Below are 17266 nucleotides of genomic sequence, written 5' to 3'. Positions count from 1 at the left end.
ACATACGTGTGCATGAAACACGTGTTATTGATTCTGCACCAAATGAATCAGGTGCTACTTTCAGTATTGAGTACTCCTGAGTCAAGCCTGTAAAAATGCTAAAATTGCATCAGTAGAAATTTGTCAATATTTTTTTTACATTACATATAGGATAAGCTCTCAAAAGATATTTTTCCTAAAATTTTAATTTTCATTATTAACCAATTATGGACCACCAAACCTGTAAATACTCTATTATTTCTTCACCCATTTCTAGACTGGTTCACAGTTCTTCTGTATAATTAGTACCGTGTGTCCTATAACCAGATTTAATTTTTTTTGAAAAAGTTGTATTTTACTCCTTGATATTAGAGCATAATTGTAAGAAAGAATTGGCCATGCTTGTGCATGGATAATAGTGCAATAGCATTTTATGTGATACCAATATCTATAGTTAAATTGCATCTGCATTACATGTTGCTGTGTTGTATTGTACTTATTAATGGCTTATTCTTGTTATTAAAATAATTGTTTTCTGCCTTTGTATCTTCATGTTATCTTTCTATGGCATGCATGCTACACAAAAGAAACACAAGCATGCTGACATCAGCAAGTATGACATCACAGGGTATCAAATTACATGACGCACTGTATTTTCATCTCTCACTGGCTATAAGACAAGTTTTAAATGTTTTAAATTTCAAAATTGCATTTCTTTTCTTGCTGACTCTCACAGAAATAAGATACAGTGCATCCCTATTCACATCAATCAAACAAAACAAATAAGTGTGCCACATGACAGGTCAAAATGATAAGAGGCCATTGCCCTTTTGTGACTAAAACAAATACACACACCCATGAAGCATCAAGAGATGCTGACATTCCAAACTTATTTAAACTATCATCACATGTGATTCATGACCCCCAAATGTTAATAAAAAGGTATAAAAGCCAAAGAAGAGTTCCATAAGCTTTATTATACTGAATAATTAAATAACATAGTGCTACTTTTTAGTATAAAACTATGGGGACAGGTGAATAAGCAAAGAATAGACAGTAATTTCTTCAAGCCTGGTAATGTTCCCCACAACAAGGGGGGGGGGGGAAATGTGTATCAACCTAAATAACACATCAACATGAGGTATGTTACATAAGGACAACAAGAGACAAATTTGAAAAAGCTATCCAAAGTTCCTATAATGCTGACATTGATGTTGGAGACAGAAAGTGTATGCACAAACTGTTATGACTCAAGCTATTAAGTATGCTGGAGGTGGAGAAATGTGTGAAAAACTTTGCTATGCCAAGACAAGTTCATGTCTCTATGCAATATGCAGACACTGATAAAAATTGTCACTGAATACACCACTTGTTAAATTTAAGTAATAGAATTGAATTGCATATTGAAGTTGTCTAATACATAAATATATACCTACATTTACCCAAAGCTCATAAAAAGTTAAGAAAAAGTCTCAAAATCATTACTGTGGCTACTTTCCACTATAAGCAGTGTTAAATTACTTACTTTTTAATATAAAGCTGAAAAAATGCATACATTATTGAACAAAAGAGAAACAAAGCAAACATTGCAATCACTCAATTACAGTCAAAAGGGAGGTAATACACCTTGATTTGGCAAACCAAATAGCAAGCTCTAATTTACAGCTAAATGATTCCTTACTATTACTTGATGGTAAGAACAGAGCAATGTAGGTTTAATAAATAGCTTTTGTTTCAAATATGAAACCATATTTCTGACATGAAGCTTGTTTTCATTTATTCACAACAACATATATGGTGAACAAAACACATATCACTTAGTGCACGCAGTAATGAAATGCTGAGATTTGGAATAACGTGTTCTGAGACCACAAGTTGCAACACCCTGAGTATAAAGGTTTTCTATCATGGGACTTGGTACATGAAGAAAAAAGAGATCTGGTTTGGTGGGAGAGAGCAGTATGTTCACCATGCAGTTATACATCAAGAATGTTTCAACTGTATGAAGGGAGGTTGGGGAAGAAAAACTGCCTGTGTAAAGAATGCAATACAGATAGGACTTTTGCAGACTTATATTGGGAATGAAGGGTTGAAAACTATTATTTTAAGTGAAAATGTCCCTCCCTGCTCCCTCAACAAAAGGAATGCAGAAAAGTTCCAATACTGTTTGCCCAAAAATGTAATGTACCAATATGAGAAACGTGCTGAACATAGAATAGGTGTCAAGGAGTTTAATTCTAGGATAAGAAATAAGACCGGTATAATTGATATTCAATGTGACTCGACATATAATAATTCAATTTACAGGTTGAGGCAATGCAGCATGTGCAGTTTTGTGCACAGTCCTTATTTTTACAATGTTCTTTGCTTTGATCTGCTGAGTGTGTCTCTAAAGTTAAATGATCAGTACTGATACATAGGTGATTGTGACATAAGTGGCTTACATATAAAATCTACCCCACCCCACCCCACTTTGGGGAATTATTGCATGTGTTAAATGGTATTCAACCATACAGGCCAATCTATGGGTACCATCATATGAAATTCTGCCATCAGGCCATACTATGCTCTTTTCCCTATGGCCTGAGCTATCTGCTTCCACTCTCCAGTGTATAAAACCATCCCCATCTGTCTTTTGTATAGAATTTTACTCCAAAATCACATGCAAACCATGATAAAAAGACTCCATTATGATTGTCATATGTAAAAACCACCAAATTGATACCCTGGATGCACGTGGTAACCATGAAAACAACAAGCTCCTATTATGGTATAGGTCGCATATAGGACTCACGGTACTAATTCCACTCCAATGGTAAACATATGGAAACACTGTCATATTCAAAACTCAATAACTTAAAATTTATGGGTGCTGATAATGACACCTATAATTTTTCGTGCACATCTAACCTTGGTGCAAGCTTATGTGTGGAGAACACCATATGACCCGCGGCAATTTGTTTACATACGTGTGCATGAAACACGTGTTATTGATTCTGCACCAAATGAATCAGGTGCTACTTTCAGTATTGAGTACTCCTGAGTCAAGCCTGTAAAAATGCTAAAATTGCATCAGTAGAAATTTGTCAATATTTTTTTTACATTACATATAGGATAAGCTCTCAAAAGATATTTTTCCTAAAATTTTAATTTTCATTATTAACCAATTATGGACCACCAAACCTGTAAATACTCTATTATTTCTTCACCCATTTCTAGACTGGTTCACAGTTCTTCTGTATAATTAGTACCGTGTGTCCTCAAATGACCAGTGTCAGGGGATAAAGTCTTGTTGGCATTATTTACTGGGGTATTACACATACATGGGAGCATATTACCCTGTGGGGACTGTCCAGCGTAAGTTGGTGTTGATCCAGGCAAGCTTGGGATTTTTGAAGATCAAACTGGCAAACTGAAAATATCAAACGTGGACATTCAAGATATTATTGTCAAGTTGAAAGGCGACTTTATGGTAGAAAGCCTGTTCACTGATAATGACAGAATCAGAGACAGTGGCATGTCGGTTGCATTTATCAAAGACTCTATTGTAACAAGCAATAGTGAGATGAAACAATACATGGATCAGCAGATTGCTAAGGTACCCGCACCGCCACACGTAGTACTTCATGAATATTTTATTTCACGATTTAATCAAACAAGGAGAGGAACAAGCTAATGTCTTTACGTTAACAAATGGTCAAATTATTTTCACTTCTTTTCATGAAAATGGCTTTCGTAGATCTAAACGTAGTGACCCTTTGGGCCAGTGGGCCAAAACATCCTCAATTATGCTACTCAAACAGGCAGGGTAATCCTAACAGAATGGTCTCTACATAAAGAGTCAGTCTTTGTTCATTCTGTGGGAGACTCCTGTAGCAGACTTGTTTGCAACAAACTCAACAACAAGCTTCCATTTTATGTCTCTCAGTCCCAGACCAAACAGCCTGAGCAATGGACATTTTCAACCTGAACTGCAATCGATTTTGTCTTACACATTCCCACCCTTCAGTTTGATTCCACAAGTACTGCAAAGATCAGAACATCCATTGCATAGATCATCCTGATTACACCTCTGCATCCTCAAAGGTCATATTTCAAGGACCTCCTCAACCTTTTGATAAACAAACCAGGGGTATTGCCACAGTAGGACAACCATTTTGCACAACACAGAGGTACTCTACATTTAAGGTCTATGATGCAAAGTGGAAAATATTCTGTGACTGGTACCAAAACACATTAATCCCTGCTGACCCACTCTTGCTGCATTAGTTGATTTTCTTCTCTTCCTCTTGAGAAGAGATCTTGTTCAACCTCTACAGTCAAAGGTTATGGTACTTCCCTTTTGAACACACTTAAATATTCCAAAGATCAATCCATTCGTGTAGGTCCTCAGCTACTGGATCTTATTAAATACTTTGAGCTAAAGAGATCAATATCTTGCTTTTTGACACTCAGATTGAGCCTATCGTTTGTTTTCTGGGCACTGTGAAAAACACCTTGTTTAACCTTTGGGTGAGACTTCTTTTGAAAATCTCATGCTTAAAACCATTTTTATTCTTTCAGCTGCATCATCTTGGAGAAGCCAACTATGTGCATTTTGAATTGTGAAGAGATTTTTATGCTCATTGGGAATTATAATTTGGTTTCCTTGCAAAAACCATTTTCCATCATTATTTTTATTCCAGTCTGAAATCCCCACTTTTAGTTGCATTTAAGCTGTGGATGATCAAGATATACTTTTTTGCCACAGTTAGGACACTTAGTTTATATTTATCAACTGCTCAAAGGGAGAAGGAAGGAGAGGAAAAGTTTTTTTATCTCCTTTAGGGGCTCAGCTGATAATATCAGATTCAACTATTCTGGATGGACTTTTCTCACCAATCTCATGCCCACATGGGTCTCTTGTGCTTCAACCTGGATGGGCTCCCATTTGATAGACAGATTAACGTACAGTTTTTTAATTTTAGTGTTGGGTCCTTAACGGTAGGCATTTTATTGGGAATGCAGTTATAATGAAGAGAATGGAGAGCTGTGCTACAGATTTAATCATCAGTTTCAGGGCAGGAATACACAGATCACAATGTGTCAGCATTATAGCATTGTAATTATGTAACAATGAAAATAACATAAATATAGTGTAAATTTAATTTCAGGGCACTTTCAGGATTGCAAGTGAACAAGTGATCAAGACCATGAGAAAAGGACGTGAAACTCTACTTACCCTGCTTGAAGCCTTTGTGTATGATCCTCTGGTAGACTGGACCACAGGAAATGAAGGAGGTTACACTGGTGCATTTTATGGAGGTGGGCTGTCCACCATGAACAATTCTGTGGATATGAGGCAGAACAAACGGGATCTTGAAAGGGAGATAACTCTCAGCATGTTTTCCATTAGAGTGGCAGAGATGAGGGTTGCATGGCAACAAAACAGGTTTTTTGTCCTTGATTATAAAGTCTTTTTCTTCAATTACATAATCTTTTGACAACTGTCAGAAATGCAATACCTTTATATTTAAGATGTGTGTAGAAGTAATTTTGAGTGTCACTAAATCAGAATTACAGTGAGTGGATTGTTTCCCATTTTTGTCAATGAAGACATTCAAGTTTTGATGATTTATCCTTTGAAGCATGTCATGCTGTCTACCATTCTATGAAAATATTAAACATTTCATGGAGTCAGATTTTGAAAATGATAGTTTTGAAATGTTTGCCTTGTATGATATTGTTGGTGATTGTACTAAAAAAAACCAGTATAACTCTTACACACAAGTATTTTAAGGGATGTAACCGCCAGAGTTACAGACACTGAAGGAATTATTCAGATCTTATTGAATGAAGATGATAAACTATTTCACATCTTTTATCTGAGAAAAAAAATAGATGGGCTCAACCAGATGCAGCATTGTGTTAGTAAAGAAATTCCTGTTTGGTTTGAAATGTGCAGAAGATGACATTGTTGGCGATCAACTTGTGTTAGGTTAGAAATTTTAAATTGATGAATGAAATGACCAAGTTTTGTGCATCATTTTTACTCCTTGATGCTTTGTTATTTTTTTTAATTGGTATAAGGTACACACAAGTGGAGGATATGCAATTCAATAGTAATTTAGTTGATTTTGTTGATTTCAGGCCCCCCAAAAATATTACTTTAAGTCTAGTCTGGCTCTATTCTTGGCTGCCCTATCTTCTTTAGATTTCTTCAGCCAAATTTAGTTAAGAGCTGTCATTTATTGTTGGCCTTTTTTCCCATATTGTGCAGCTTGTCCGTTTCCACATACCCAGTATAGTTATTAGCAATTCACTCCTCTTCGTGTTTGATCTCATTTGAGGACCATACTTCATATTTGTGTTTCAGAGATGAGATAATGGAGGTGTTGCCCAAGCTTCAGGGTCAGTTACAGGTGTGGACCCAGAAAGTGTCTGAGTATTTTAACCGTTTGAACTCACAGGAAAGTCTTCAGGAGTTAAAGGCATTATTGAGTGAGTCAGCAGGAGCCCACCCACACCATCAACTGTACTCCCTCAGTGAGAGGTAACAATCTTTATCCCAGCCAGGCCATTAGCTGTACTCCCTCAGTTTGAAATAACAATCCTAATAATCATATCTCACTCATACAATCGTAAATTATTAATCCTTATCCCATCCACTGTCATCTGTACTTCCTCAATGAGAGGTAACAATCTTCATCTCACCCAGAGTCAGCTGTTCTCTATTAGAGGTTAAATATTCAGCCCACCAACATCAAATATAATCCCTCATTGAGAGTTAACAGTCTTCAGCCCATCCACTCCATGAACTGTATTCCTTTAGTGAGAGGTAATGATACTCATCACACCCAAAGAAAGAAAGAGACAGAGAGTATTTGGTTGGATACAGTATTAAAAGCTGAAAGAGTGAGGGGTAGATGGCATGATCCATATTCCAAAACATAAGCTAGAACTGTCAGATATTCAAATATTCAAGTATAAAAGGTGCAGTTCCCAAACTTTACATGCAATACAAGAGCAAACAGTGCTTATTTATTTTTTATTTTTTTTATTAAAATGTTCCTTACCCCAGACTGACCTCACTGGTGGCCTAAGTGGTTAGAGCGTTCAACTCAGATGCAGGAGGTTGCAGGTTTGAACCCCTGCTGAGACATACTAAAGAATTATAAAAATGATACTAGCAGCTGCCTTGCTTGGCTCTCGGCATTAAGAGGTTAGTTGGCTCTCAGCATTAAGAGGTTAGTGTTAGGACTAGTTGGCCTGGTGTTAGGATAATGTGACTGGGTGGGACATGATGCTTCATGTCTTTGGCATGGTGCCCCAGTGGTAGACATCACTATAAACTGCCACACTGCCTACATCATAGCGATATGACTGAAAAATTGTTAAAGCTATGTTAAAAATCCAAATCACACACACACACACACCCTACCTCAAACCTTAGAATTGCCAAAGCTGTTGAATACATAGATATTTATATACATGTAATTTTCATGGAGTCACATTTTCTGGTAACAAAATAGACCACTCAAAAAAAGAAACAATGAAATGAAATTTCATTCTGAAGGGTATCATTACTGAGCAAACAATAAGGGCTAATAATATATATAGATATAATTAAATCTTAATGTATCTTTGCTTTTTCATTAATACTGGCCGCCATGTATAGCCTATCGTGTGCTGAAAAATGGCATTAAACCCTACAACAACAACAAAATCTTTGCTTTTTGTTATATTGATTATATATCTTGCAAGTATTAGCTCTAGAGGTGTCAGATTTTGGACATTCAAGAAAGTTGATATGGACTTTTGGCCCCAGCTGTTTGTTAAGTTATTATGACCCACTTTCTTTGAAACTGCTGTTTGATTGAATTTGCTGGCAGTTGGTGCCTTTACAATAATTAAACCTTATACAAGAAAATTCTTGAGAAATATTACATGCAAGTCATAGTTACCTATCTCAGGCTTAGTTATTCAAAGTGCAGAAAGATTTTGTGAAGTCAGTGTAGTGTCCATGTCACACTTGTGCCTGCATCGAATAAACAGCTCACTTTCATTAGGTTGGTGTTTGCATTTAGGTCATTTTCTCAAGCACACTTTTGCTTATAGAGTCATATAAGTTGGTATTTAGATGTGTCAATCCATGATTCAAAGAACAACAAAAAATCTGCAGATAGGTAACACATAAATGATAATTAATTTTGTGTTCGTCATTGGCAGTCTAATCATTCCACCAGTGTGGTTTTCTTTTCATTTTAAATTTTCATTTGTGTTCTGCAGGTACAAAGAGTATGCAATAGTGAAGGAGACTCAGGATGCCGTACACAAGCTTGTGGAGGAGAAGATCAATGAGCAAAGTAACTGGCAGAAACTGCATCAGGTTAGTAAGACAAATGCAGTCTTTGGCACAGGCAACTCATTTAGAACCATTAATTTGCAAAACAATTTTTTCAGATAATTTTTTTTAGATGCTTTTAATTTGCTTCACTATTCTTCTGTGGGCCTAATTCTTCATGTATTTTGCAGGCTTTTCCTGCCAGCTTCTGTATTCTGCTCAATTTTTTTAATGAAAAATGTTTGGTCACAAAGAGTATATATGCCAACCATTACTCTTTGGGCATTATCGTTATGCTTTTTCTTACCTAGTTACAGATTACACTTGCCTGTATTTGGATTACACCTTTTTGGTACATTAAACAAAACTAAAAATAAAGCAATAAAATGTTGTCTTTGTCAATTTTATTATTATCATTGCTTGAAATTTGAGGAGAATAATCTAAAATAGTACAGTAAAACCTGTCATGAGCGACCTCTGCTATGAGCGACCACCTGTCATTTCTGACCACAATCATAATGCACGGATCGATTTTGCTATATAAATGCTCTGTTATGAACGACCACCTGCTGAACGCGACCAGCGACTGCGATTTCTTGGCAAAATGTGCATTTTGACACTGCTATGAACAACCGCATCACCAAAAAAAACCAACAGATTGACACCACTGACCTTAACTTAATCCTTTGTAAACACTAGAGCTCGGGATAAATGTAGTATGCAAGCAAAGTGCACATTAAATAACACTATAGTTGAACAACCATATATCAAGATAAGCACCTCTAACCATCATTTAATCCTTTGTAACAAAGACTGCATAAATAGTAAAGATTGCTCTAATAAAGTATTTAAAAAGAATTTGTCTTGCTACAGTACCAGTTTTGTGAAATTTACAACTCCAGCATACGGTGTCATTTGTAAACTGCAGTAAACCAGACTAAAGTACATGTCACTAACCGCCATTGTAGTGCCGAAGTCATGTGAATAGCCGGTAAGAGTAACATCAAAGCGAGTAATGATGGATATACGCAGTCAATTTAGAGGTTTGTATTTTTTCTTTATCTTTATGAAAACTCACAAAACGCCGGTAGTCCTTACGTCCCAGTGAGAAATCGTTTGAAAGGGCTTCATTGTAGGCTTGAGTACATCGTTTGTCTTTCCAGTTAATCCATAATGCCTGGAGGGTGAATGAGCTCATTGTCTTTAATACTAGTAAGTGAGAATCATTTCCAGATTTTTTTAAAATTATTTTTTATTTCTTTTGTTAGTGTTTCACCAAGCCACCATCAGTTTACCTGGGTGCAGATGGTTGCAACCTTTGTTTATCGAGCTATAACGTTGTTGATTTAAACTTTGTCTCAGAATAAATGTTTGTTTCTTGATGAGTTAATTATGTCTTTTGGTTTCATTCATTGGTACATAATATATATTTATTCCACATTTCCCCAAAACCTGATCAGAACCGATAGTTTTTATAATGTCAACACTAATAACAATGGCAGAACCTCTGCTGAAAAAAAGAAAAATTTTAACACTGGAAGAAAGGATTAATGTCATTGAAAGAAATGAAAAAGGGGAGATCGCTCGCAAAATAGCAGTCAGCTTAAGTGTCGGTAAAACGCAAGTTCAAAATGTAATCAAAGACAAGAAGTCCATTAGAAACAAATGGCAGAAAGGTGCACAAGCACATAGGAAATATGCCACGGCATGATGGACAGTTTACAGAGATCTGAACGAGCGAGTATGGCAGTGGTTTTGTGTTACAAGGAGTAAAAACATACCAGTAAGTGGAAGGCTGATTCAGGAAAAGGCAATAATTGAGATACATGTTCAGACCAAACAGCTGAGTAAAACATGTCAGCAAAGATTTATAATGGCGTTCTTAAAAAACAAGTGAATAAGTGTATAGAATAAGATATATACATCATATCTAACTGTTCATTTTTTCTACATATTAATGTGATGTTGAAATATAAATTTTATTCTCGTTGTTTGATAGATGTATATCTTTATTATATAAAGATATTTTAAGAGGAATGCATGCAATATTTAACAAGATTTATGAATAAAGGATATGATACATGTACAGTGAGTATGGGTATTATTTATTTTTCAACAATGCTAACTATTGACCCTGAAAACAAGTCCATTTTCACACACCTCTTATGAGAGACCACCTGTCATGAGAGACAGCTTTTGGTTGGCAGAAGGGGCGGTCTCTCATAACAGGTTTTACTGTAGTCTGTTGCATATGAATAGCATACAAGTATGTTTGTCCCTCCTAGACTTACGTATACTTTCCTTGTTTTCTATTTATATCAGCTGTATATGACACATTTCCGAGAAATCAGACAGGTTTCTTCAATTTGAAAACTTGTCCTACAGATTCATTATAATTTTATTTTACACACACACACACAGGTAGAAAATTAGTTTGTGCTTTTAAAAACAATGGTGCCAGATGTTAAGTGAAACTGGTTTTGTTGATGCGACTTATGGATGTTATATGACTAAAAAAAATTTTATAGGGGTGGGATCATTTTAAATTTTAGATCACGTTGGATCAAACAAGGACAAATCGATAGCACTTTGCATAACTAAATTGAGATTATGAGAGATGTAAAACAGCACTCAGATTGAACACATCATCATGCTCATTGCAGAATTTGTGAACTTTACGATCACTCAGTGACATTTTGGCATGTAGACTACTTAAAGTGAGTGTTGTATTTCAATAATTTGTCGGTGTGTTTTGTGTTTGTGTTCTGGCATTATTCCATGGATTTTATCCATTTGTGATTTGTATTTTAACCAGCTGCAGATCCAGGTTAGTAGCAAAAAATAAATGTACATTTTTCATCAGATTTCCTGTAGCTATGACGTGCAATATATAGATTAGTTTTTATGCCCACCGCTGCAGTGGTCTAGTGTTTAGAGTATCTGGCTCTGGAATGCACAAGATCGTGGGTTCAATCCCTAGCTAAGTCATACCAAAGACTTACAAAAATGGTACTAACAGCTGCCTCACATGGCGCTCAGCATTAAGATATTAGAGTTAGGACTGGTCGGCCTGGTGTCAAGATGATGTGACTGGGTGGGACATGATACTACAAGTCCGTGGCATGATGCCCCAGTGCTAGACATCACTATAAACTGCCACACTGCAGACATCATAGTGATACGACTGAAAAATTGTTAAAGCTACATTAAAAATCGAAATCACACACAAACACACAATTTTATGCTCAAGTAACAATTATGCTTATACCTCTCTAGGGTTTGGCATGTGTGATAAAATTGTCTCACTTGGTCAAGGCTATGGCGGAGAACTAATTAGTGCAGGGAATAGCATTTCAGCCCATAAATAACAGCACTTAATCACTGTCTTCATATCTGAATGCGTAACTGTTATCGAATTCCTGAGCAGCATTAACAACTGTGAGAATATCTGAATGCGTAACTGTTATTGAATTCCTGAGCAGCATTAACAACTGTGAGAAAACCTCTAACGTTTCTAATGTTAAAAGTAGTTTTTCTAGACATTTAATGAAAGTAACTGAGAAAATGTTAAAATAAACTGAAAATAAGATGAAAATGTACTCCATTTAAAAGTAAGAATTACTTACCTTTGCAACATTAGAATTTAATTATTTAGGCCAGATGAAGAAATTTAAGTATTTGTCAGAAATCCTCTTTTAAGTTAACACCATTTTATGAGAGTCTTTATGACCCCTTTTACAATCGGAAATGAAAATCTAGGTTGAATTTAGTATGGTTGCAGGGTTGAAGTCACACCCACAATAAGGTTTGTAAGTGATTTTACTTGGAGTTCACTATTGTCTAACTTCCCACCTCTGGCCACATGGGTTCAAGTCTCAGGCTTTGCCAATATCGGTGTATGAGACAGCTTCCCAGTAGCTTCATGTGAGTCACTGGTTCTTAAAGAGGTTTTCCTGGGTTCTTCCTCCACCATTTTTACTGGATGCCATGTATAGCCCATCTTGTGCTGCAAAAAGGCACTAAACCCACAAAAACAATAACACTATAGTCTTCTGTAAGTTTTCTTACCAAATTCAGAATCCAATTACTTGGCCAAAATCCTATCATTGTTAAGTTCATAATGTAAACTTATGTCATAAAGATCTCAGATGAGTTCATTCTGAGTAACTTCCACATGTAGTAATGATGTGATATTGTATCTCATTGGCTGAGTTTATGAACACTCTAGAGGCCATATTTCTTGCAAGATTTCAACCAGATTTGGTATACTGTCATACATCATTAAGATGATTATGAGCAACATACACACATAAATAAAGTGATCTTGTATCTGATTACTTGAACTTGTACCGCTCCGGTGGCCTAGTGGTTAGAGCGTCCGCCTCGGATGTGGGAGGTCATGGGTTCGATCCCCAGCCGAGTCATACCAAAGACTTACAACAATGGTACTAACAGCTGCCTTGCTTGGCGTTCAGCATTAAGAGGTTAGTGTTAGGACTGGTCGGCCTGGTGTCAGGATAATGTGACTGGGTGGGACATCATGCTACATGTCTGTGGCATGATGCCCCAGTGCTAGACATCACCATAAACTGCCACATTGCAGACATCGTAGCGATATGACCTCAAAATTGTTAAAGCTACGTTAAAAATCAAAATCACAACACATCACTTGAGCTTGTGAACTGTCTTTATGGCATATTTCTGCTTAGATTTTGTTCTGATTTGTTATGTAACCCTTGTATCATCAAGATCTCAGATTAGTTTGGAGGATCTAGGCTGATCATATAGTAGGAATCCAAACTGCAGCCTTCTGGTCTCAAGTCCAGTGCTTCAACCCCACAGCCACTGCACCTCTTTTGGGTGGGGATATCATTGGTTTCCAGTTATGACTCAAGGAGTTTAGGCAAGACCCAGTAATTTATTCTGTCAGTACAGATTAACTACCTTTATAATGCATAGTAAGTATATATACTTGAAAGGTGGGGAATGAACAAGTTCCAACATTATGAATCAGGGCCATGTCCACAGGGTCAGTTAGAGGTCCAAGGAATAATGATGATAACAGCATCAAAAGAAAATGTAGCATGTACTGCCTCCAAGTTTCCCTGCAACAGTTGCATTTGAATTTGCACTCACAGGTTGACATATGCCAACTACTTATTTGAGTGATATCAGGTCCCCATGAGCCCTTTGTTCAGATAATACAGTGATGCCTTCAAGAATTGCAAAAAAAATTGAAGTTGGTAACAACAACAATTGTGGCATTAGCTACATTTCTTTAAAAATTTTGCTACTTTCAAAAAGAGGTAAGATTAACTTACTTTCACAGACATTGAGGGTCACATATGGCCAAGTGGTCTAAGCCTTGCCTTTACAGATCACAAATAACTCACTTTGGTCTGCTTGAGTTTGAATCTTGGATTGAATAACATGGGTATGAAGAATGCATTCCAGTAGCTTACCGTGGGTCTGTAGTTCTTCCTGGTTTTTTCCTCCACCATATACTAGCCAACATGTATAGCAATCATGTGCTGAAAAGTGCCATTAAACCCACAAAACTCAGCAGATTTCTATAGCATTTGCCTTAGGCTCCATATGTCCATTATGTCTGCACATACAGCTGATCAACTGTATAAAGACAGTGTTTTTGAGGACCTACATTTTTATGTTTACATCCATAAAAACAAAGTCACAGCTGATTCTTCTTGCAATAGAGATTATTTTTAGTTGTTGGACCATGCAGAATCGTATAGGTGAAAAATAGCTTTCTCATCTATCCTTGTTTTAAATAATCCTGTTCATGTACTTTTATTTCTGCAGCATGTGATCCAAAGTCTTCAGACCTCGGCCTTTCAGCGCATGTGTACAGACATTGCTAATTCTCCAAATCTTGGAGCTCCCAGCTTCTCTGCAGCAAAGGAGTTCCTTCAGGGAGCAGGACAGGGGCAAATCATTTCCCAGGTAAGACATTTTATACTCCATCCTAAAATCCTAAATATATCCCCCCCACCTGACCCCCCCCCCCCCAATGGGAGAATGACATGGGTTTTCTGCTGTTCATGTCTCTATATATTCTGTCCATTAGTTCATTGTCTATTCAGCTATCTGTCAGACTTTATTGTAAATGAGATGACTAAAATCTTACTAAGTCAAACCAGACCATATTTTGTTTTAATATCTTGTATTGGTCCATAAACCTAACTAGATTCTGGTGACTGTGACCTTATTTTTCAGTATTCTGCACATTTATTATGAACTTGACAGAAACCTTGTAAGCATATAGACAAATAAAATATGGTAATATGCAGATGAACTAAGTTGATTTTCAGGCCATTAAATCATGTTTTCAATCATTATCTCTACTTACCTATGACCAGAATAGTTTATGTGATGGCCTTTCATCAAACATCTGTCAGCACAAATATGTGTCACTATTCCACCTCAACTACTGAGAGCATTGCCAAAAAACTTAACAAACACATTCAACCCAGATCTAGTTGAACCTAAATGAGAATGGTACCCCTTGGACAGCCAGTATGGCCATCACAGCAACTGTCTTGAAATTCTTACTACTACTTACTACTCCTGAATAGATGGATGTATCAACATGGGGTTTCTCTAAAAGACTTCTTATGACCTCAAGTTGGTCCTAAATGGAGATTGTGCCCCTCAGACATTAATATAGCCTCAGTGGTGGCTGTATTGAGAATCTTGTAATCATTACTCCATAACAGTTGGTGATGTTGACATGGGGTTTTTGTTAAAAGACTTCTTTTGATGTTAGTTGATCCCATGTTTAGTTGTTCCCAAAGTAAAAATGATGCTGATCTGACACTTGAGATCATGAGTAATCTAACCATAATCAGTTAACATCTTTAATCATCCAAATTACTTTTGATCATATTTAGTATAGACTCTAATCCATCTCAACAACTTTAAGCATCAAAGTAGAACATACTCTCCAGAGATAATCATCAAAGTCATGTTTATTTTTTGATGCTGAGTGAGCACTTTAGTAACCCAACCATAATCAATTAACATCTTTAATCCTTTCAGAATTATTTATACTGACCTAATGTATATCACCTCGACAAACATAAAACAATGAATCCAGTGCAACCATGTGGACAAAATCAAAGGGTGACAAACAAATAGGACCATGTCTAATCAGAAATTTATGGTTTCTGCACAACATATTTGCTTCAAACCACATACCTTGTCCAACATTAATACAGACAATGCCCAACTAGTGCTTACAGAGGTCTGTTAAACACTCTGCAGGCATATTATGGGCCTTTAAGGTTACTCTTGTTTAAGGTTGCTAACAAAATTGGCTAAACGACTTAAGAGGCTAGTGTGTGCCTGTGGAAGTTTGTTTGGGGATGCATTTCAGTTAGTACAGAACCCTACCATGACTTAAATCATTTTGACCAATATTTCATATTCAGGGAAAGTGTTTTTGACTGCCATTGATAAAGACAGGAAACTTGTGTCTTTGGATATAGTTCTTTTATTTTTGTTTCTGACTTAAAGAGGAAATAATGGCAGACAAAATTGATTAGAATCTACAGAATAAATCTAGCTGGAAGAAAAGAAAAGAAAATATTAACCATCGCAAATCATTTTACTTGTCAAAATTAATAAATTTCCTGTTTATGTCTTCAGTGTGAACAAGTTGAGGAAGAGATGGCAACCAGTCTTCAGCTTCAGAGGTCAAACCTTCGCCGAGCTATAGATGTGATACACACCTATGCCACTATTGTGTCCCAGGTAAGTTAGCACTACCTCAGAGCATATAAAGCAGTGAGATAAATATAATTAATTTCTTTCCTCTTACTTTTTGTCATAGTGCTTATAGTATCATTAAAGTCTGTGCTGCTGACAGTTGTAATAGTGGTAAAAATCAGTTTTGCTGGCAATTCAGGTTTGCAACAGAATGGTTTGTTGTACGCAAAATGATTGATTTCTGACAACATTTAAATCTTATTAAATATGATCAGTACTTGTCTGATTCCATTAGTATTCCACCATGTTTTCAGGTACTATTTCCAAAGTGAAAAAAGGAAGACCATATATTGTAAGAAGTCATTCATATTGAAATTGTGATTTCCAACAGTGAGGTCAGAATTTGGTGGTGAAAGCTTTACAAAGCCCTGCTGCAGCCTATAAGGAGTCATTAAGTGGTGGGATTTCCATATTGCATGCCAGTGTATATAATACATGAATAATTCTAACATTCCTTAAAATATTCACATTTGGAGTTTAAACTGCTTCCCCCCTCCCCCGACAAGGTGAATATATATTTAGTATGGTGAAAACATGCTGTTCATGAACTGATCTGTACTCTTTTGTTGTGTTTCATACACCTTTTTTATACTTTTAATTATGCACTTATAGAACTTAGTATATTATTTTACATTACTCTTTCTTCTGCAGTTTGGGATTAGTTTTGCTGAACAAAATCGTACTAGTCATTACCTTCGTTGGCTTCAGGAGATGGTTTGTGACTTTACTGCAGACAGGTAATGCACAATTTTTTCAAATTAAGGCATCATAAAATCTGTCATTCTTCTTTGACAAATAAAATAATTCATGGACATAAGTTATGTCTTACAAAGGTTATGATACTGCTTTTGCTGCTGCTGCTGATAGTAACTTAAGAACATTGCAGGTTTGCTGTTTATTTAAGTACAGTCGTAGTAACATTATGACATCTGCCAGTTACATGAATGATTACAGCTGTGTTAAGTACAGACTTGGTAATACCGTAATATCTGCTGCAGTTACACATGATGACAGCTGTATTAAGTACAGTCTTTGTGACACCATCTGATGCAGTTACACACATGATGGTAGCTGTGTTAAGTAGTCTTGGTAGCACCATTATATCTGCTGCAGTTACATACATGATGACAGATGTGTTAAGTACAGTCTTTTTAACACCATGATATCTGCTGCAGTTAC

The 17266-nt window shown here is 36.3% G+C and overlaps 1 protein-coding gene across 1 annotated transcript in view; it reads left to right on the top strand.

Annotated features, from left to right (window-relative positions):
• Positions 1–17266, top strand: part of LOC149803047 (serine/threonine-protein kinase SMG1-like) — a 257744-nt gene that overhangs the window by 177618 nt on the left and 62860 nt on the right. The window contains exons 47-52 of the mRNA XM_089952603.1: positions 5133–5410; positions 6335–6511; positions 8248–8347; positions 14123–14263; positions 15968–16072; positions 16739–16824. Of these exons, the coding sequence (XP_089808729.1) occupies positions 5133–5410; positions 6335–6511; positions 8248–8347; positions 14123–14263; positions 15968–16072; positions 16739–16824 (887 nt within the window). The remainder of the gene's footprint in view (positions 1–5132; positions 5411–6334; positions 6512–8247; positions 8348–14122; positions 14264–15967; positions 16073–16738; positions 16825–17266) is intronic.

Source organism: Sinohyriopsis cumingii, chromosome 3 (genome assembly GCF_028554795.1).
Source record: "Sinohyriopsis cumingii isolate HCF-2022 chromosome 3, ASM2855479v2, whole genome shotgun sequence".
In the NCBI taxonomy this organism is placed as follows: domain Eukaryota; kingdom Metazoa; phylum Mollusca; class Bivalvia; order Unionida; family Unionidae; genus Sinohyriopsis; species Sinohyriopsis cumingii.
The sequence above is the reverse complement of the archived record's forward strand: the minus strand, read 5'-3'. Positions and strand labels throughout refer to the sequence as shown.